Source organism: Cydia splendana, chromosome 1, assembly GCF_910591565.1.
Source record: "Cydia splendana chromosome 1, ilCydSple1.2, whole genome shotgun sequence".
Lineage (NCBI taxonomy): Eukaryota > Metazoa > Arthropoda > Insecta > Lepidoptera > Tortricidae > Cydia > Cydia splendana.
In genome coordinates, this window is record NC_085960.1 from 18,144,181 (window position 1) to 18,165,894 (window position 21,714).

General features: G+C 40.1%; 1 protein-coding gene across 1 annotated transcript in view; it reads right to left on the minus strand.

Annotated features, from left to right (window-relative positions):
- Positions 1 to 21,714, minus strand: part of LOC134791987 (gamma-aminobutyric acid type B receptor subunit 2) — a 226,464-nt gene that overhangs the window by 14,535 nt on the left and 190,215 nt on the right. The window contains exons 4-8 of the mRNA XM_063763096.1: positions 18,501 to 18,685; positions 16,930 to 17,073; positions 12,662 to 12,774; positions 9,445 to 9,607; positions 7,349 to 7,414 (exon numbers count right to left, since the gene is read on the minus strand). Coding sequence (XP_063619166.1) covers positions 7,349 to 7,414; positions 9,445 to 9,607; positions 12,662 to 12,774; positions 16,930 to 17,073; positions 18,501 to 18,685 — 671 coding nt within the window. The remainder of the gene's footprint in view (positions 1 to 7,348; positions 7,415 to 9,444; positions 9,608 to 12,661; positions 12,775 to 16,929; positions 17,074 to 18,500; positions 18,686 to 21,714) is intronic.

The window sequence follows — 21,714 nt, forward strand, 5'->3', positions numbered from 1 at the left end:
GTTTGACCCATATATGTACAATAAATTGATATTTTTATTCATTTTTAGTTAGAACCATGGAGTAGTACCCGTACCATGAGTCACCGACAGTGTCAAAACTAACATATCCCTACGCTAACGTTTACGTAATTTACTGTCTATACATCTCGGTTGCACTAACATGCCAGTACGAGCGAGATGCATAGAAAGTCAGTTACGTTTATAGCGTTTATGTCAGTGCCAAACTGGTGGTAGCCACATAGGTAACTATTTTATAGAATAGATAGATGAAAATTATCGTATGGGGATGTGGATAGGGTGCGTGACGTATCTCAGCCACAGTAATCCAAATCAAACGTCCACTTTCTCCAAAATATTATAATGTCAATAATATATACATACAACACAGAAGGAATATCCAAAGTTCGGAAGATAGAAACACAGAAGGTAACAGTACGGAAGAAATATAGAAATAGAAATAAAGCGTCAACAAAAGCAAAAGCGATAGCGAACGTAATGCGTCTAGCGGTCACAAGCGACATGCGTTTCGCGTTAGTAATGTGCATAGACTGAAGCTGGGCGCGGCGATGGCCGGCACGGAGCGGGTCTCAGAACCGGCCGCTCTGAACAAAGGAATGCTATCGCGGTGCGCGTTTGCATTGCACCCGACTTGTTGGCACCGTCAAGAATTGACGTATGTATTATTATTGTGTAAATGTAAATAAATGTATAAAATGTATGTAAATAAATATGTGTATATTATATTAATATTATGTTTTATATAAGTGTGTTAATATTAGTTAAGTGTAGTGTAAGTATAAGTGTAGATGTAAGTGTAGGTATAAGTGTAAGTGGGAAAGTAGCCCACATCACTCCCCCCCAGAGACCTGGTTAAGGACGATAATAATCTGGGAAACGTACATACTTGCCTTCCCGAACGAGTAGTTCTAGGTACGTTAGCCTGACTTGGCCCAGGGTCACTATGCTGCCTCCCGCGCAGGATGTTTTCTGGTGCGGCAGGTGTGGTCGACCCCTGATCAGCGAGTTTCAAGTCCTCGGACAGGTAATGCGCTGGTTTTAATCGGTCAATGGTCACGGTAACAGGTTTGCCTTTAATGAGGAGTTTAAAAACTTTATCAGTTCTCTCCAGGACTTTGTGCGGGCCTGAGTATACAGGCGTTAGAGGAGCGCGTGAAGCGTCTTCACGGAGGAAGACGTATTCAGCTGTCGCTAACTCTTTGAACATAAAGATCTTGTCTTTGCTGTGGCGTGAAGCTGGCGTAGGCTTCAACTTCGGGGCAAATGAGCGTAACCGTGCGGTAAAATCGGTGATATCTGTGGGACCGGGTACGCTTGGGTCAAAAAATTCGCCTGGAAGTCGCAGTGGCTCGCCGTAAAGCATTTCGGCTGAGGACGCTTGTAAGTCCTCTTTAAAAGCACTGCGTATGCCGAGTAGCACTTGGGGCAATACTTCGGATCAGTTGGCGTCAGCATGGCATGTAATGGCGGCCTTGAGCTGCCTGTGGAAGCGTTCCACAATGCCATTGCATGCTGGATGGTACGCGGTCGTGCGTCTATGCTGGAAGCCGATGGCCTTGGATAGATATTGAAACAGTGTGGACTCAAATTGTCGACCACGATCTGTGACAATATCTACAGGACATCCAAACCTGGATATCCAACCAGCCAATAAAGCCTTGGCCACCGTCTCTGCCGTGATGTCCGCTATTGGTACGACCTCTGGCCACCGCGTAAAGCGGTCTATGGCCGTCAAGCAATAGCGGAAGCCTTGTGAAACAGGGAGAGGACCGATTAGGTCAATATGTACCTGCTGAAAGCGAGCCCGAGGGAGTTCAAATGTGCCTAGAGGTGCAGACACATGACGGCTCACCTTAGATCGTTGACATGGCACGCAAGCTCGTGCCCAGTCTCGGCAGTCCTTCCTTACGCTGGGCCATACAAAACGCTGGGCTACAATCTTAGCACTTGTGTTGGCACCAGGATGACTTAAGGAGTGGAGACTGTCGAAAACGGCTTTTGGTACTGCTTGGTAACGAATGGTCGGGGAGTCGGCGTACTGACGTCGCAGTACAAGGGTTCAGGGCTACCCGGGAATGGCATTCTTACCAAGCGCAGGGATGACGAGGCCAAGTACTCGGCAAGCTCGGGATCAGACACTTGAGATCTAGCTAGGTCAGCAAGATCGAGCGGTATCGCCAGTTCTTCAATCCGAGATAAGGTGTCGGCCACAACATTGTCTTTGCCAGATATGTGCCTTATGTCGGTTGTGAACTGGGATATGTAGTCCAAGTGCCTAAACTGCCTAGGCGAACAGTTATGTTTCCTCTCATGAAAAGCAAAACTGATCGGCTTATGGTCAGTATATATCGTGAAGTGCCTCGCCTCTAGCATATGCCGGAAATATTGAATACCTTCGTAGATCGCAAGCAGTTCGCGATCATACGGCGAGTATTTGGTCTGGGATGGACTCAGCTTCCGAGAAAAGAAAGCCAACGGCTGCCATACCTGGTCCTGCAGCTGCTACTGCAGTACTGCACCCAGTGCCACGTCTGATGCATCTGTGACCAACGCCAGCTTAGCCCGACAATCGGGATGAGCAAGTAACGCTGCGTTGGATAGGCTTTCCTTAGTCTCATTGAAAGCCTTCAGAGCATCGCCGGTCAGGTTGATGGGTTTGGAACCTTTGACTGCTCCACCCAGGAGTGCGTTGAGAGGTGCTTGGATTTGGGCGGCATGTGGCAGGAATCGCCTGTAAAAGTTGGCCATACCCAAAAATTTTCTCCGTTGCTTGACGTCCTTGGGTGGTGAAAAGTCACGTATGGCTTGGACTTTCGTGTCTAAGGGTTTGGTACCGCTCTTAGAAATCAGATAACCTAAAAAAGTTACCTGTGGAGCCCCAAAAACGCACTTAGACACGTTGATAACCATGCCGTAGTCTCGGAGTCTGGTAAAAACTTCACGTAGGTGCTGTTTGTGCTGCTCTTCGTCTCTAGAAAAGACTAAAAAGTCGTCCAAGTCCAGCCCGCGTGTCAGCTCGTCCACGAACCTTTGAAAGGTTTGGCCTGCGTTCCGGAGTCCGAATGTCATGAACGGACAATCGAACATACCGAAGGGTGTAGTGATGGCAGTCTTCGGTATGTCCTCCGGACATACAGGTATCTGGTTGTAAGCCTTTACGAGGTCAATGGTACTAAAGACTTTACAACCATATAAGCTGTGGGTAAATCATGCAAATGCCTGATGGGGTATTTGTCAGGGACGGTACGGGCGTTGAGCTGACGGTAATCACCACAGGGGCGCCACCCATTATCTTTTTTAGGCGCCAGGTGCAGTGGTGAAGACCAAGGGCTCTCTGATGGTCGTGCCGTGCCGCTAGCCAACATACCTTCAAACTCCTGCCTCGCCAGCTTCAGCTTGTCAGGGGCAAGACGTCTCGGAGCGCAGGATACCGGGGGACCTGGAGTGGTGCGAATGTGGCGTTGTGTGTTGTGTGGTATAGTGCGGTGTATGCCAGCAGGTCGTGTGATCTCAGGATATTCCTGTGACAATATTTGATGGTAGCAGGAATTGCTGCCGTTCTCATGAACGTTATTTTCTGTAAAGGTCATCCTTTACAGAAAATATATCACCAGTATTAATAGCAGAAACGGCATTAACATATAAACTAGTCATGTTATCTATAATACGACCTAGCCTCTTACCACCACAATCTACAATTATATTATAGCGCGCTAGAAAATCCGCCCCTATAATCGGTTTAGTAACCGTAGCTACCACAAAACGCCACGGAAAGTCGCGTCGAAGTCCAAGGTCCAGGTTAAGATGCGCGTAACCGTAGGTTTCGATGGGTGTCCCATTGGCTGCGGAAAGGTTGTACCCGTCGGTGCTCGACGCTCGTGCAGTAACGACTTGGGGAAGACGCAGAGGTCGCTACCGGTGTCGACCAAAAACTGCAGCTTCGACCTTCTGTCGGTGACAAACAGGCGACGCGATGTGACAGGGCGGTCAGGAGTCGCCATTACCGACTGCCCATGGCATTTCCCGACTTCTTGTAGTTGCAGGGTTGTACGCACTTGCTAGCGTTCTCGCCATGTCTTGAATGGTACCAGCAGATGGGAAATTTCCTATAACTGGACTGGGACCTGGTGCTGGAACGACTCTGCCTTCTGGAGCGGCTGGGATTCCTTGAGCGGAATCTTCCTCCTTCACGGTCCATCTTCAAGGTTCGAAGCTCTCTCCTGAGGTCAGCTATCTCCCTTGCCAAGGCGTCACTACTGGAGCCGGGTTGCTCGGAGCCTGCAGAAGCGACGTGTGACGAACAAGCGCAGCGTGGGCCGATGTCACAGTACACTAAGAACAGTAGTGAATCTAAGGCCGCTCGGCAAGTTATTTGCCTACACTTGCGTTGGCGCTTAGGGTTGTCACTTTTATTTTTAGTTAAATATTATTTGCGTATTATGAGTAGCACTACGTTTCTATTTATTATAATGTTGCCTAAGTCAGGTACGAGATCGATACGCTTCATTATATCACTATTGTATACAATACTTTTCTACGAGTCAACAAATACAATACTTTAAACTAGTAGAATCATATTACAAACAACCCAAACCAAAAGTATACCTACAGCTAAAAGCGCGAGCAGCCGCGATACTTTCATACTGGTACGCGTCCCGGCGCGTTGGTCAACGACACCTTCTCGTAACTCATGAGGCCCTGGTACTTGCTCCGCGCTAAATTCAATTTTTAGACAGTTGTCTTCTCGATATTGGCCACCGTAGCCTATGGGGACTAACAAGCAACACTAAGTGGTTTTCGTAGTCTATGGATGTTGCTATATTAAGGGTGTCACATGCGCGTTTCTGACTTATGAACCAATTGTTTCTACTATTTTGAGCTATGGTTTTGTTTCGTCCTCTTGCTCGCGGCGAGCTGTAATTGGCCAATTTCATTATAGTTGAGTAAACTGTATCGAAATGAATATTATAGTTGAGTTGGGAGCCCATACATTAAAAATACCCAATTGCAGTATGGTATAAGAAATCTTAATTCAAGAATTACAGTTGACGAGTAGAAAAAATACTATTGTCTCTGTTCGAAGTCATGGTCAAAAAAATTAAGGCCTACCGTCAGAGCAGACAAATGCGAGCGGGCGGGCAGCGTACTCGAATGCACGCGATCACAGTCGCGGTACGGCCCACACTGCCGCCACCGTATTCCCCCGTATATTATGCTAATGTGTGCGTGGCAGCGCGTGCGTACACGGCGCCCGGCGCGCACGCACACATTCAAGCCGGCAGCGGCACATTTCTATGAAGATTCACTACTGTTCTTGTACTGTGCCGATGTCGTGGACCCTGTCAGCAAGGTCTGCGATAATGTCTAACGAAGCATCTGGATGCCCTGCGAGGACAGTTTGGATGCTCGCGGGTAATCTGTTGGTCCACATCATGCGTAAAACGTCGTCCGATATGCGCTTAGCTGCCAGAGCCTGCAGGTGACGCAGGAACTGAGACGGCTTACGGTCTCCCAGCTCTTCATGGTGCAGGAGTTGCTGGATCTGTCGCTCGGTGGTATCGCTCAGTCGACTGATGAGTTCGCTCTTCAGCTTAGCATATTTGTCAGTTGCCGGTGGATTAGTTATAATATCCCTGACCTCCTTTGCAAACTGTCGATCCAACTGGCTGACGACATAATGAAACTTTGTCAGGTCATACCAATGTATTGAAAACTGAAGGTTGATTGATAGGCAATATCTGTTTGAAATTGACTAGAAACCGACTTACAATTAGAAGCAGAGTTAATAAATAGCTTAGTATCGAGTAATAGCTTTCTCAAACACTAACTGTACTTACTTATAATGAGAAAACAGTTTGCGAAGATGCGATGTATCGCAGCTGTGCTAGATAAATTAAATTTCAGTTGTCGGCTGCACTTAATTACTTCTACTGTCTAATGTACCTACCGTATTTTGGTAATACTTTACTCACGGTACACAATATACGGAGCGCGGAAATTTATTACTTAAATGAATGGATTTCGGTTTAATAATATTTGAACTTTTTATCAAGTCTTGATTAATCTTTTTTTTAAGTAATAAGAACATGTAGAATGTGGGTAATCAAAATAGTCGCCTAAGTATTGGACTTTGCTCTCGATTCTGAAAAAATTATTTGAGGGTTTTAGTAGATAGAGTGCTACAGTAATTACCAGATGGCTTTTCTGCGCTTTGATCATCCGGCATCCAGCTGCTTACAAAACAATTAGTAATACCTGATTACCATGTAGGGCTATCGTTGATTACTTAGTTAATGGGCAGTGAGTTTAATAAGGTTAAATATAATATTTAAGGCATTTCATAAAATAGCAAAAGGCAAACATTTACGTCTCTTAGTTTGGTAACTAACATCAGGATTTTAATGCGACGGTTTATTTTATTCAAAATATTAATAATATAAGTAGTAAATACATAAACTCGGTCCCTTTGCCGGTCCCTAATACATTAATACTTCTGGACCAATATAACACTTTTTAGGTCACTCCCTTAACTCCCTTTACTTAAACTTGGAACTATTATTCTAAGCCATCCTCATCCGGAGCCTCATAAACTAACCCCCTTACTTATTCATAAAACTTTACGGGCCTGCATTAGTTATATTATCCCTTTCTTACAAATACCTAAGTCAAAATGACAGATAAAGATAAACGATTATTAGCTAATTGAGGTTTTGTAGCGCGTTTATGAATAAGGGGGTAAGACTATCCATATAACTTTGATATAACTAATAATACCTACTGAATTTAGCAATTTCGAAGTTATTAACTACCGTGTTATCAGTTGTTGATGCATGCAAATTATATTTTTTATAAAATTGTACGACACCATAGAGCGTATGGCGCTTACATCCTAAATATTAGTATTTCTCAAGAGATTTAGATAACAATGACGTAACCGACGAACCTTGTAGGATTAATTTTCAGGTGGATTATTATTATTACAATTGTTTAGACTGCTCTAAACGTTTCGTTTGTTTCAATTGAACTGAGCACGGCTTGGCAACTTTCCACGAATGTAATAAATTGTTATCTTTTGTTAATGAAATTTGGAGCTAAAATTTATTGCCGTATGATGATATTGCATAATTTAATTCAAAATTAATAGGTCGTACCTTTATTAACTCGCGGTCCTACCTCCTAGCTACAGGGTGAATTATTGTCTGGGTAGGGTAAGTGACGTTTCAAAAACTTATTTTAAAGGTAAAAGTGAGCAAAGGGTTCTTAGATTAAACAATTGTTTAGTAAATGTGCACCAACTACTTAACTGCTTACAACAATGTGGGCAACCTACCTCACAAAATATTTTGGGAATCATCTCCTGAGAGAAACTACCAATGATTATTCGGGTGTCCAGCTCCTGCAAATAATAAAAATACACATTTTATACAGGCAGTGCATCTAATTCAGGCGCAAAATAATTACATTATTACTTGCAGAATCATATAAAAGATTACTTTATGAATATATATTGTAATAAAATTCAAGTGAGATTATTGTTTTGGAATTCCATTATCATCATAAAAGACTACATAAATACGTAACGATCAACGAAGTAGGTACATAAATCATTACGAATTGTAATCGTATGTAGGTGGTATTAGGCTCAATGTTTTTGCATAAACTGCAAAACAATTTAGGAGGTGATTTAAAGTTTTCTAATCATTCCAAACACTGATTGAGCGAAACTTTACGAAGCGAGACCAAATTGATAATACATGTTTGTTTTTAAGTATTTGCATTTTGTATAAATAAATTTAAAGTAAGCAAGGTAAGGATGCTCACCGTTTTACTTAAGTAATTTGTTTTATCAAGTTTTGTAATTTGTATTGCCAAATTGGAAAATATTATAGAGGACAAGCTAAGCTAATAGATATATGTATATTCCCTATACGCAAAGACATATGTAACTTCGTATAAGATGAATAAAGTCTAAGGAAAAAACGTGCCTCGGAAATCAAGAAAAAGTCATTCTCGGATAGATGGCGTGACGACACCGTTTCATATTTAACAATTTTAACACATAGATATCAGTGAATGAACATGGGTCAAAATTATATAAAAATAATGAAATCATTTATCCATATATATACATTTTTTTGATAATTTTATACGTTTTCATTTTGAGTTTCAGTCGTGTGTCGATAGATGGCAGTAAATTTACTGTGATTACAAAATTTACTATGACAGGACCCCTCTATACTATCTATTCTCTTTGCTATACGCTAGCCCAACGGAGATTAGGCACACAACATAAATTTACTAGTAGTACGAGTAGTTCGCATCGAACTTTGAGCTCCCGATTCATCTAAATCGTGTAATTGAATAAGCTAGTATTTTGTTCACGGAATTATAGTGTGGACTCACGGATATTCTATTTCATTTTCAATTACCGCCCCATGACCACCCCCTTGACTTTCCCCACTACCGCTTAGAAGGTAAGTAGGAGTCTATAGCTCTCTTCAATACTATTCACACTACAAGGCATTTAAAATACAACTAATACAATATTATTTATTTAATAACATTTTACAACTTTATAACAAAACACTAAAACTTATAAATAGAAAAATTGCCCTAAGTCATGGTCCGTAGGTAGGGTGCCCAGAAGGCTGGCCGCATTGCCCCGCTGGATGGCAATGCTGATCCTCTGGGCAAAATATAGGCCAGCCCTCTGGTCACCGGAGGCCTCTATGAGGCCGCTTTGACAACTCCTCATAGAGACGACACGCGCTAGGTCCCCACGGCCCCAAGGTTTCCACTCCAAAACTTGGAGTGGTCGAAGTCACTCGATTCTCAATGTCTATCGTTCGTATTTTGAAAAACTGCATTTCATTGTTTTCAACAGATTCCCCAGAGACAAAATCGAAATGAAAAAATCAACTAATTTATTACTCAATTTCGTTTAAATTAGAAACAAGTGTGTTAAGTTATCGCGGAACAAAGTATAAAAAAAACGTCGAAATGCCGGGGGGTGCCCCTAGCTTCGGTGTTAAATGTGAGAACTTCGGTTCGCTTCGCTCGCTCGTTCGATTATCAGATTGACTTGGGTTCTTCCCGATGCAAGTTCAACTAGTAAATATTGAAATGATATTTAGTATTTAAGTAAGTTCCTCGAGGAACTCTTGCCTATGGGCCGGGGTTCAAATCAAATACACGACTTCATCAAGCCAAAGGCAAACTTTGCAAATGCTAGGCTAGATCACGAGAACTGATAAAGTATCTCACTTTGTTGTCATTACATTCAACTGTCGCTCTTTGAAACAGATTTCGCAGAAGTAAGTAATGGATATGGCGCAAGAAACGTTGATAGATAAGTGCGTCGATAACTTGATTTTGTTTTGTGAGTATTCGGTTCAATTGTCGCAGCCAGTCTGTATTGACTGTTACCTTTAACTGTTGGAGTTGCTCTTTGAAGTCAGACTCTGCGAAGGTGATGGAGGCCGCGCAGGTGATGTTGGCGGCCTCCAGCTGCGTCACCAGCTCGTTGACAGCCAACGAGTACACCTCCTCGTTCTGCGAGAACGCTGTCACGGTGTCCCAGCCGAACTGTCTGTATCAAATATTACATATTGTATGAACATATATAGTCATACAAAAAATACAATAAATAGGTACAACCAGAGGATTACACCTTAAATGCTTTTAGCCTATGTAGCCTAGTTTGCGAGATTAAGCAAAGTTACCTGTGCCCTGACACTGAATAATATCTAGAATGACTACTTTGAATAACTAGTTTAACTATAGTATTTTTCAAACTGGAAGGGTACGGTGATAATAGTCATCTCTATACAATTTGTAACCTAAAAATGCCAAATGTCCAAAATTGAATTATATTGACATCTATCATCGTCATCGTACCGTTATCATGGTCGCATTTTTATCACCTGTCATGCCATGCGTCACTTTCGCAGTTACATATTTGTTAGAACGTAACAAGCATGGTAACAAATGATAAAGAGCCGACCATCTTAGCCCTACAGTTTGATAAATACTGTAGATACTTCCACGTGTTCAGCCGAATTATTTGAAACCGCCGGCGGCTTCAACACTTACAAAGGGCTCTACTCACTTAATACATTTTAATCAGAACGAGTGAATGAATGAATGAAATCGTTTACTGAGACGGCAAATGAAACGATTATAAATTTTTCTTTATTAAAAATGTCAGATGCAAGTTTCTTTTGTAGGATAAAATAAGAAAATCGTTAAGAAGCACCAAAATGTAAGTTCATAAAAAATAAATATGATTCTTACTGAGCACACTGAGATAATCGATATTAAACAAGTGAGTGTTTCAAGTGAGTGAAACCGTTGTCGTATAAACAATTCACACTGAGATAGTCCATTGGTTGGAAAGCCCGTTCGAACTTACTGTTCATTTAAACTTATTTGCGTTATAACAAGGTTGTATTTTGTAGATCTTTTTCTCTTTCATGCTTATAGTAGGCTATTCAGAAAAAAATGAAATACTTATCCCACAAAAGTAAGTAAGTAAGTAGAATTAAACTTTGTATCAAAGACATAAGTCATAAATTTCAATGCCAAAGTTTTAAGTAAGGATCTTTCTCGCTAAAACTACTTCCTAATATGAAATGACCAGTGTAAGCATCAGTTAGCTAGCCCTAAGCAACCAAAGATCAGCCTGCAGTTGAAAAACTAACTAGTAGTTCGCCCTGAACTGAGAACTCGCGGTTTGTCAAAAATTATATAGAGCGATTGACTTTGTTGCACCTACTTACTCGTGTAGTTCGACATAAAATAGTAGAAAATAATTTTCAAGAAAAGAAACCGACTTCTATGGGGGCCGGTGAAAGATGATTGACGAAGATGAGTGGCTCTATATGTAGGTACCTATCATCTACATGCAATATTTGGCTTTCCTGTAGGTATACTTAGTTAGTTAGTGCTTCTGGGCATTTTCCGCAAATCGACAACCATAATATTATGCCTATTTTGCGTGAAACGAGGTAGCGCTACTCTAACCACCCGCTCCTCCATGAAGCCTAGCAAAGTTTTCAGGTTGCTAACTGCCTCTTTTAGTGTACACGGAGTCCCTAGGTATTTGCTCCTGCATCTAACTGTTTGCAGTCTAGAGGAGAATATGTTTTGTTGTTTCCTCGTCTTCCATGCATGTAGGTATACTAATATAGGAACAGTTTTAAATAAGTATGTACATCAAATTTATTTTTATATATTGATATAGAGACTATTTCTTCAGAGTTTGTTTATTTCTTAGAGATTATTCTGTAGACGCTCAGCAGCAGTAGGTAATAAATGCATAACGATAAAAAATGATACACAGGATGGACTGCATTATAATCTATATATTTGTAATTTGAGACGTTATTAGATTTATTAAACGTTTAGACCAATTTTATTTTAATATTAACACATTCACCGCTGATCTACGGTCGTAGCGCTAAGTCGCAGAGAAAAAACCACAACGTGTGGCGGTTAGCGTAGGGTTAAAAAAGCATTATGTAAATTAATCAGTAATAAATACTTATCACCTTTATTTTACAAACTGCACATTAGCTGTGTAGACCCTAATCCATCCGAGGCCCCGCTACGCTGCGTAGCAATTCGTAGCAATTCGTAGCAATTTATCCGGCTTGTAGTTTGGATGGGTTAAAGTTTCATCAAGGTTTTTCTTTTCAACAGTAATTAAACGGAAATAAGTATTATATCTAGACACTTTTAATGAACGCTGATATTTACCTCCCCCTCCCCACTGAGTAGTGAGTAGTTGTGCGCCAACAGTTTTTAGGGTTCCGTACCCAAAGGGTAAAACGGGACCCTATTACTAATACTCCGCTGTCCGTCCGTCCGTCCGTCTGTCACCAGGCTGTCTCACGAACCGTGATAGCTAGACAGTTGAAATTTTCACAGATGATGTATTTCTGTTGCCGCTATAACAACAAATACTAAAAACAAAATAAAATAAAGATTTAAGTGGGGCTCCCATACAACAAACGTGATTTTTGACCGAAGTTAAGCAACGTCGGGCGGGGTCAGTACTTGGATGGGTGACCGTTTTTTTTTTGCCGTTTTTTGCATTATGGTACGGAACCCTTCGTGCGCGAGTCCGACTCGCACTTGCCCGGTTTTTATATATGATAACTATATCACAACGTCATTTTAGTATACCAACATGATAGTCGTTATGGTCTACTTTAAAGGATGACTCACGTTAGACCGGGCCGTGTCCGACCCGGAGCTTCCGGCGCATCGTTTTCTATGGAAAGCATCACGTGATCGCCTGTCATGTCATAGTAAAGTAAGCGCCGGAAGCTCCGGCCCGGACACGGCCCGGTCTAACGTGAGTCGTCCTTAAATCGGCATATATATCAACATACTTGTACTTATCACAGTATAATAATATAAAAAAATATTTTATATTTCGTATTTTAGAGCGAAGTAGACCTACATGTTTGAGACGCAGACGTCGACTGTCGGTCGCATTAAAGGGGCCCACAGATTACCAGTTCGCCGGACGATATCAGCCTGTCAGTTATTCGGAGCTGTCAAATTTTGCGTTCAACTGACAGGCCGATATCGTCCGGCGAACTGGTAATCATTGGGCCCCTTAAGGATAGTGTAGTACCTGATGAATGCGATCCTGGCGGGGTTGTGCGACGAGTCGGGGGCGACGGTGCGACAGAACAGCGGGAACTCGGAGCGGTCGCTGAGCGCAGGGGACGTAGACCCGAATGATACCTGAGAACACCGAAATCTATTAGCTTTTATGGGTACCGTAAAAGAAAAAGTATCCCTTTAACATAACTTCGATACACTTTCTTCACTTTCTGAAGAAAGTGTTTCTGTAACTACTTTTAAGTTATTTCGCTTTTACTGAACTCTGACGCGGTGGGCAAAGTTATGTTAACACATTCACTGTCCCCGACGCACATGTGCGTCCACCGTCATACAAGTTTGTTCCTAGGCCACGCCCCCTGGCAGTGAATGCGTTAAAGGGCAAAGTCTTATACTTTTACGGTACTTAATATTTTATTATTTTATTCATTGTACAGTCACCTGCAATAATATGTTACTCTACGAAGGCCGCAAAAATATGTGACACGCTCTTATGGCTCTACAAATAAGATCGTGTCAGATATTTTTGCGGCCTTCGTTGTGTAACATATTATTGTAGGTGACTGACTGTACATACATAGTTTAACGTACCTACAGATTTAACACAGTTTGTACAACGCTGTGAGTGCTATACCTGACTACTTACGCTTTCATGATCAAAAACTATAGGCTGTACTATTTTATGAGTTGTGGATGAAGAAATCTGTACATACTTAAGTTACTGGTCTTACTGGTATCCGACAGTTTTACATATTTAAATGAGTAGGGTTTTAAACGAGCGATGTTAGAGTCTGGCTACTGAAATCTTAGACAAATTTTTGGCGGGAAATTCAAAAAATCTTGGGCTGGTTATACTTTGTCTAGTAGGAATTATAGTTTTGATACTAGAAAATATTTTTGATTTTCTGTGCACACCTAAGGAAATAAGTTAAATATACGTTGACGTGCTGCACTTAAATTCAACTCAAATAATTACTACCACTATTTAAAGTACAGTCACACATATGTTTACGTTCCAGTGTTTTGATTTTATTGATATTTTCCAGAACTTCTAGTTTATCTATTTCTTTACACACTTGTCCTGTTTATGAGATTCAGGTATTAATAAATTCACGTACTTAATCAAAGGTATACGCAAATGTTAGAACTAGTACTTAAAGTATTAAAATATTAATAGAGCACCAAGCACCAATCTACTAAATTGTTTACGACTTGTAAACATTGCAGTTTTTCGTTACACAACGCTTCACGTCGACTTCGCACATTGTCGAAATTATTTACGAGCTTAAATAATAGTTTGCGGACCTCACTCTCACTCACCTCACGTAGTAATTATTAGTATTATTTAAAATAAACGCCTTATAAACCGCGAACAATTTGAATGATTGACATCATTTGACAACAGACTTTTAACTTTTTATGCAAAGGATGGCCGATCCATCTTCTTGGAGCTGGAACCACAGCAAGATGGCTGCCCAGAACACTACGCTCGCGATGTCCGCGACCACCTCACACAGAAATTCCCAGATGGATCAACCGATTGGGACCAGTGGCATGGCCGCCGCGTTCCCCGGACCTAAACCCATTAGATTTTTTTCATTGGGGATTCTTAAAATGCTTAAAAGATAACGTTTACTCCAAGCCAATAAGGTCCCAAGAGGAACTACGGCGGCGTATGTCCGAGGCAGCACGAAACGTATCCGAAATTAATTTAAGGAAATTAACTTGACATTTTACAAGACGGTGCCAAGTGTGCATACGAGCCGGGGAAAAACAATTCGACCATTAATTGTAAAATCAAATAATTTTAATAAATTGATTAAACTTCAACCTGCAGTATTTTATTTTCTTTGAACCTTTGTCAACTCAATGATATCCTTAAAAAGGGAGATAACCATTTTCCATATCTTTCTCTAGGCATTCGGAAAATACTGTATAGGCGTTTTTTTATTTCTGTATTCAGAATTAGATATCTTAACATAAATCGTTATTTTTACTAAGAAGCAACGGATTCCTGATTTCCTAGTTTTAACTTATTTTTTATGAGGCTTTCGAAAGATGATAATAATTCCTATTTTATTGCAGGAAGAGGTACATGTGTCATATCATTTTTGAATCTGCATAACATGTTCAATGGCTTGACATTATTTGCTCATTACTTTTCTAGTAATTTTTTTTTCACTACAGGTGGTCAAAGTCGAAATTAATGTTTCGCTGTGAATTTAATTCAAGATTAAACTAGTACTTTTTTTTGCATTTTACAATGTTTATCGATAAAATACCTATTCTGTTATCTTAATTAGGTATTCATGATACCGTTACACATAAAAAAAAATAACTTCCAGACTTTTCCGAGGGCACACTGGCACTAACAATGTTAAAAACGGTCAAAATTCATGAAAAACTTTATATTAATTTGGCAATAATTCGAAAACCGTGCCACTTTTACTGGGGTCATGTTAAGTTGGTTTGGGTCCTCTTGGCCTGGTCTACCTCCAGTGTCACTGTGACGTGTCACTTATGTGACACCCGACACCCTGTATATAGATGGTCAAGCAAATCTTGCAGTAGAAAAAGGCGCGAAATTCAAATTTTCTATGAGAAGATATCCCTTCGCGTCTACATTTTTCAAATTTGCCGCCTTTTTCTACTGACAAGATTTGCTATACATAATATTATGTCAGTTATTTAATTAAATCTAAAATAAACCTTTCATAAAAAACTGTAATGTAACTTATCTGTAAGTAAGTAGGTACCTATTAATTTAAGTATCTCCAAATATATCTATGAGAATTGGTATCTCTCATCTCTGTGTTGTAATTCACTGACACATGACACATGGGCATTTCTATTTAAAGTTGTATCCTCGAGTTTTTCTCGTGTCCCTTTACATTTTTTGCGATTTACTCTTAAGACGAATTTTGTATCTATCTCCTTTATGCTCTAACAATGTAAAAAAACACATGGACGTGCACTTAGTTAAGCGAGGTATGTATTTACAGTTAACCAGAAGGTATTTAAGTGAGAGCGGGCCGAGGCGCCAGGGGTCGTGCATACCGGCGTTTAATTAAGGGCGGTGTTTCCTGCTGCACGTAGGTCGTAGAATGCTTTGATGGTATGATAAGTGATAATGATAACCACGGGCGCCTTGTTTATATTACAATTAATGCAGGTACCCTATCGTGTTTGTTCAAGCTTTGTAGACGTGTACCTACGACAATAACGTGAAGATTAAATTTTGACCAAGATATTTTAGAGTAAAATTTAGGGATTTCACTCGCTAAACAACATTTTGATCATGTCTTTGCAAATCTAAACATATTCTATAGGTAGACCTCACACCAGCAACAGATTTGTATGATATGTTCTTTTCGGCCGTTAAACATTGCGTGTATAAAATAAATAATTAGACCGGTGCAGATTAAAATAACCTTAAACCACTTCACGAGTTATCGCCCGGGCGGAAATTACCTACGTGTACGAGTAGCTAGCTCGGAGTCTATAGGCACTCATAGTCAGACCAAGTTACAAGTGATTCAAAAAGCTTCCTTTTTCTTTCATGTAGGTATAGTCAAGCACCAGCTGTCAGTTTCTTCGCTAAAAAAAGCAATACGTACTTACCCTTAATAACTGCTGCCGATTGTGCATCCTCAAAAGCCCTCAATAACCTGATTCCGAAAACAAACCGAATACCTACGGTTCTACACTCCTTCAAATGACCCGATGTTTAACCTATATCCAACCTTATCCACTATAAACTATGGCTCACTGTCCCACAGCTTGTTGTCGAGGCTCAGATGTTACTAAGGTAAATTCCATCAAGGCTGAAATTCTCAGGATTCCCTCTGTTCTCTGCGTATTGAAGTTGGTAGGTAAATTCGATTCAACCCGAGATTACCTAGTCTTGTCGCTGAAGCGGCGCTTAGGGTTTCATTCAATAAACTAGCCCCCCCGATTAAGCTTAATTTATCAGTTGTACAAGCAAGATTCTCGGGTAAAATAAAATTATACATTGCACAACGCGACAATACCTTGTTTTAATTACATGTTATAATAAAGTAAGTACAGTATTCTACTCCACCACGCATAACAGCGTTAAAACAGCTACTGGAAAAATCATTTAATGGTTCACTGTATTTGCGAGCAACAAATTCCATATTTAAGCTAGCTTCTCAGCAGCAGCCATAACCTGAGAATAGGCCAAGATCACACGACCATCCTGGAGTCACGGTCCGTGTGTAGCGCGTTGAAGGACCTATTCACGCTGGGGTCACACACCTGAACAATGTTCCAGTAGGGCACGATCTTGGCGATGCTCTCGGTGACCTCCGAGCAGGCGGAGCCCAGTAACATGACCATCCTGGAGTCACGCTCCGTGTACAATGCGTGAAAAAAACGGTCCACGCCCACACCTGGGTCACACTGTTAACAATATGAATACACTTAAACATGTAATATTTTTACAAATAATAAAAATAACCAAAAATTACATAACAAAATTATTAAATATGGAATCAATGAAACCCTGCTTAATTCTTTTTTAATGTGTTCATTAAATTTTTCAGCTCAGTGTAGGTATACATATTTTGATAATTATCAGAATTGTTATTGATTTAATGCCTCTGGTTGAGGTCCAAGTTACAGGAATTCATGTTAAGATCACAATAATAAGTAACAGATTGTAGAATGACTATTATTTAATAACAAAATTTTTCTTATTGAAAAAGTCCAAAGAAGAGCCACAAAATTGGTACCATCTCTTCGTAACCAACCATAGGAAGATAGATTGAAGGAATTGGGCCTGACAACTTTGGAGCAGCGAAGGCAACGCGGTGACTTGATAGAAACGTATAAAATACTCACAGGACACTACAACGTACCCGGGTTAAGGCTAATTTTTACTCGCAACATAAATGACAGACTGAGAGGACACTATCTGAAACTGACACGGATGCAGAGTAGTAGCAACCCCAGACGCCACTTCCTATCTAACCGCGTAGTGAAAGTGTGGAACAGTTTACCCGGTACAGTGATCAGTGCACCTTCGATAAACTCTTTTAAAAACAAACTCGATGAACACTTTCGTAGACTACAAAACACAAGTGGACATTGATGTGCACGTATCAGCTTTAAGCTGCCTGTGCATTCACATATAATATGTAAAATATTTAAATTAAGTACCAACACCAGACTACGTAAAACATATTCCAACCCGAAATATCTCGAACTGACGTAAAGTTATAATCATAACATAAGTTAGTAAGGTCGAACCCAGATGTCAGGTTTTTGAGGGTAGGTACCCAAAAGTACAAACTTCCCGCCAGTTGGCTGCTTCGGGTTCTCTTTTTGGGAGGATAAGTATATACCTACTTGAGTATGTGACGTCGACCTTATGAGGACGCCCACATTCCGAGGGAAAAGTCATTAGAGTCGGACCAAGAAAAGTCTGCAGCGGCTTTGATAGCCCACGCAGTGCAAGTATTATTTATACGTCATAATTTCATCGAAGTTTGACGTTTAAAATAACACTTGCACTGCGTGGGCTATCAAATCCGCTGCAGACTTTTCTTGGCCTGACTCTAAGCATTTTCATCCGAAAATACCACCCTAAATAATTAAATTAGTAGGTATAGACTTTTCATAATGTTAGTGGGTTTAAATATGTGCATATCTGTGCCAGAACCTAGGTAGTTTACTTTGGCATCATCACTACCCTCCTAAGCTAAAAGGCGGTAGGTATCTAAAAAACAAAATATTAAGATTTTAAAATAAGTAAAATAAGTAATTTAAAATACCGCTTTTTAGCTTAGCAGGACCGAACAGGCTCGGGATTGGCACGATGGTCTTACTTTCGTGTCGTTGGTGAAGAGGTGCAGCTTGTACCCGGGCAGCAGCTCGCGCCGGTTGACGTGTCTCACGGCCAGCTGTGCGGCGGCCAGCTCCGAGGCGCCCTCGGCCCGCGGCGCCACTCCCACTGACAGCTCGAATAGGCCCAGGATCGACACGATGCGGTTGGAGCTGGTTTTCGATATTTCTGCGGACAAAAAGCGAATTTTTTATTTATTTTAATTCATAAAAAAATTACAGTCTAATTATCGCACTTATCTGCCAAACTGCAGAACAGTTTGTTGGCAGAAAAACTAAGTCTACCCTCCACCATACTCGTAATCGTATACTAGTTCTATAAATATTAATACAGCAGTCTTATTTAAACGCGTGTAAAGTTAAAACACAGTGTATATGTACAACTTCTAGTATTTTCCAAGGTTTCACTTTGGTTGAAGGGTGTTAAGTTCCGTTCCGGCGATTCTGCTGCTGGCTCCCTGATACTGCGTACCTCATGCATCGCAGGCATCGCAGCCATGTGTTTTTTTAGTTTTCAGTTTTATTTAAATTTACCTACATATTATAATATTTATGCTAGTTAGTTAGTTTTCAGTTTATTTACCTACATAATACAGGATGATTCATGAGACGTGAGCAGGACTAATCCTGCACACTCAATAACTGATAATTGATCGATCACCGTCGTATTTAGGTGAAACAACCACACTTTTTCCTATTTTTTAACCTTTTGTGAGGGCAAATTTAATTCTCTACAATCATGGTCACCCTACAAGACCTAATTAATAAACATAAAACCTCTTTAACCGTAATGACAGCATTTTGATTACGAATAAAATAAACTGTCAAATTTGAGTGAGATACGAGTTTTCAAAAGTAACCAGACCGTGATGACATTTAATTTTACACAGAATATCGGTAGTTTAGTATTCTAATTTTAGGGTGACCATGCATGTCGTAAATAAATTAATAACTTTTTTTTTCAACACGACTAGAAAATTAACGTTAACCTCACTAATACTGATAGGAAACAGTTGCTTATAATTTACGAAATGCGCAGTGTTAGTCCTGCTCACGTCTCCTGAATCACCCTGTATAATATTTATGCTAGTTTTAAGGTAAAGATACTCTTATTAAAACGAATGCATTCTAAAAAAAAGTGCTTCGTTTACGAAACAAAATTGTGTCTTGTATGTCGACCGCGTGAGTAAGCGCTCAATTTTTCGGTGCGTCAGTTCAGTAATACCTATGTTGAGCAGGCGGTGTCGACGGTGCGTGTCTGAAACGTGTCGAACGAGTCTTCACGATACGTCAGCATAAGACACTTCGAGATTAGATTCGTTTTGACGAGTACAATCCTTAGGGGGTCTTAAGTACTGGCGACAATAAAATAAATGTTTTCACAATGTTTTTTTTGGTAGAACCTTATTTCTCCATTAGACGCAACCGAGGCCTCAGCTCATTTGTTTTTAATTTGCCAAGAAATGAGGTAAACAATTTTGTGGTAGTTGGCTGTTAAGTTCAATATAATAAAGCTTTTTATTAATAATTTGTTTAAAGCATGTATTTTGTATTGTTTTTGAATTTGTATATGTTTTAATATTTTAGTTCCATTTCCATTATATAAAAACCTTATTCAAAATAACTTCATGATACTGACACCTAATTAACATCGAGCTTAAATTATTTTTCACCACACCATCTGGTAATAAAAGCTTTCTTTCTCATCAGTTCAAAAACTGATGAGAAAGTTGCATTTTATCCACATGTGGGGCAAAGTAATAATCAGATGGAAATTTTGAGTTTATTGTTGATGGTAGAATTGAATGATGATTTTGAATTAATATTTAATGAAGTTCATTTGGATTTGATTTGGTTTGATTTATTTTGTTATCATACATATTTTCTTCGGGTTAAGAGTGTTGTGATAAGTTTTGTGTTTCCTTCGGGGGCAAAATTTGTTTAACCCTCGTGTTCTGAAACCCTATAAGTTCAAGATTCCATATTCCTAATTATTAGCACGAGCGGCTAAACAACAACTTTGCCCCCTTGTAAAACATAAACATAAACATAAAACATATTTATTCATCTTTACAAATTCAGGTTAGTTATACACAAAACTTATGTTAATGCACTGTACAGCCTGTACAGTATAGAATTGTACAGTACAGGTATAGAATTTGAAAGAATAAGGAGTGCCTTTCCTGTAGTTGGCCTGATTCCTACACTAGGCGATGCCTGTCCTGTAGGAAACCAGCTTACATCCGAGTTACAAATACATAGGCGCGAATTGGTACAGAAAGCAATGTATTTTACTTATACTAAGCTAAATCTAAATATTAAACTAGTCCAAGGTAAAGAAACAGAGATACAGAGGTTATTTAACTTTAGGAAAAGAAAATCATAGAATGTAATTTATATATTTATATGTATATATATTAAACTTCCTTTATTATTTATGCGTGTGTGTGTGTGTGTGTGTGTGTGAGAAAATGAGTGTTAGAACCAGTGAATAAAATTCCTTTCAGAAGGCTCTCGGTTTCATCATAGGTTAGAGTGCTTAGCCATTCGTGAAGTCTAGTTTTTAATTGTTTGACGGTAAGGTTTTTGATTTCCAGTTTGCTGCTTACTTTATTGTAGATGAACGGGTGAAGATGCGAGCTAAACCTTCTGGCAAAAATTGTTATATATTGTGGTAAGGGGATTTTGAATATACGTTTCTCTAGCAGATTGGTATAATTGGGAGACCTCAGAACTTCTGCGTGGGTCTTTAGCGTTGCGCGCATAATGAATAGAGCCCGCACGCTGAGGACGTTCATATCTTTGTATACGCAAGTAGTCGGATACCTGATTCCTTTTTTTAGTATGGTCTTCAAGACTGCTCTTTGAGATCTTTCTAGGGTTATCATGTTTGTTTTTACAGCTCCCCCCCAGGTGGAAATACAATAGGTCAGCACCGATTGACATATGCTTACGTATATTGATCTTAGCAAATCTATGCCTGCTGCATTATGTAAGTTTCTAAATACATAAATTAACTTCCGGACGCGGTTTGCTGTTGTATTGACGTGCTCTCGGAAATCAAGTTTTTCGTCCACGACCACGCCAAGGTATCTGATATGGGGAGTTCTGCTGATACCTTCACAGGTGCATGGGAGTGACTGTTGGTCATGGTTTACGCAGCTATGTACTTTAATTGGAGGACACTGAGCAGGAGCC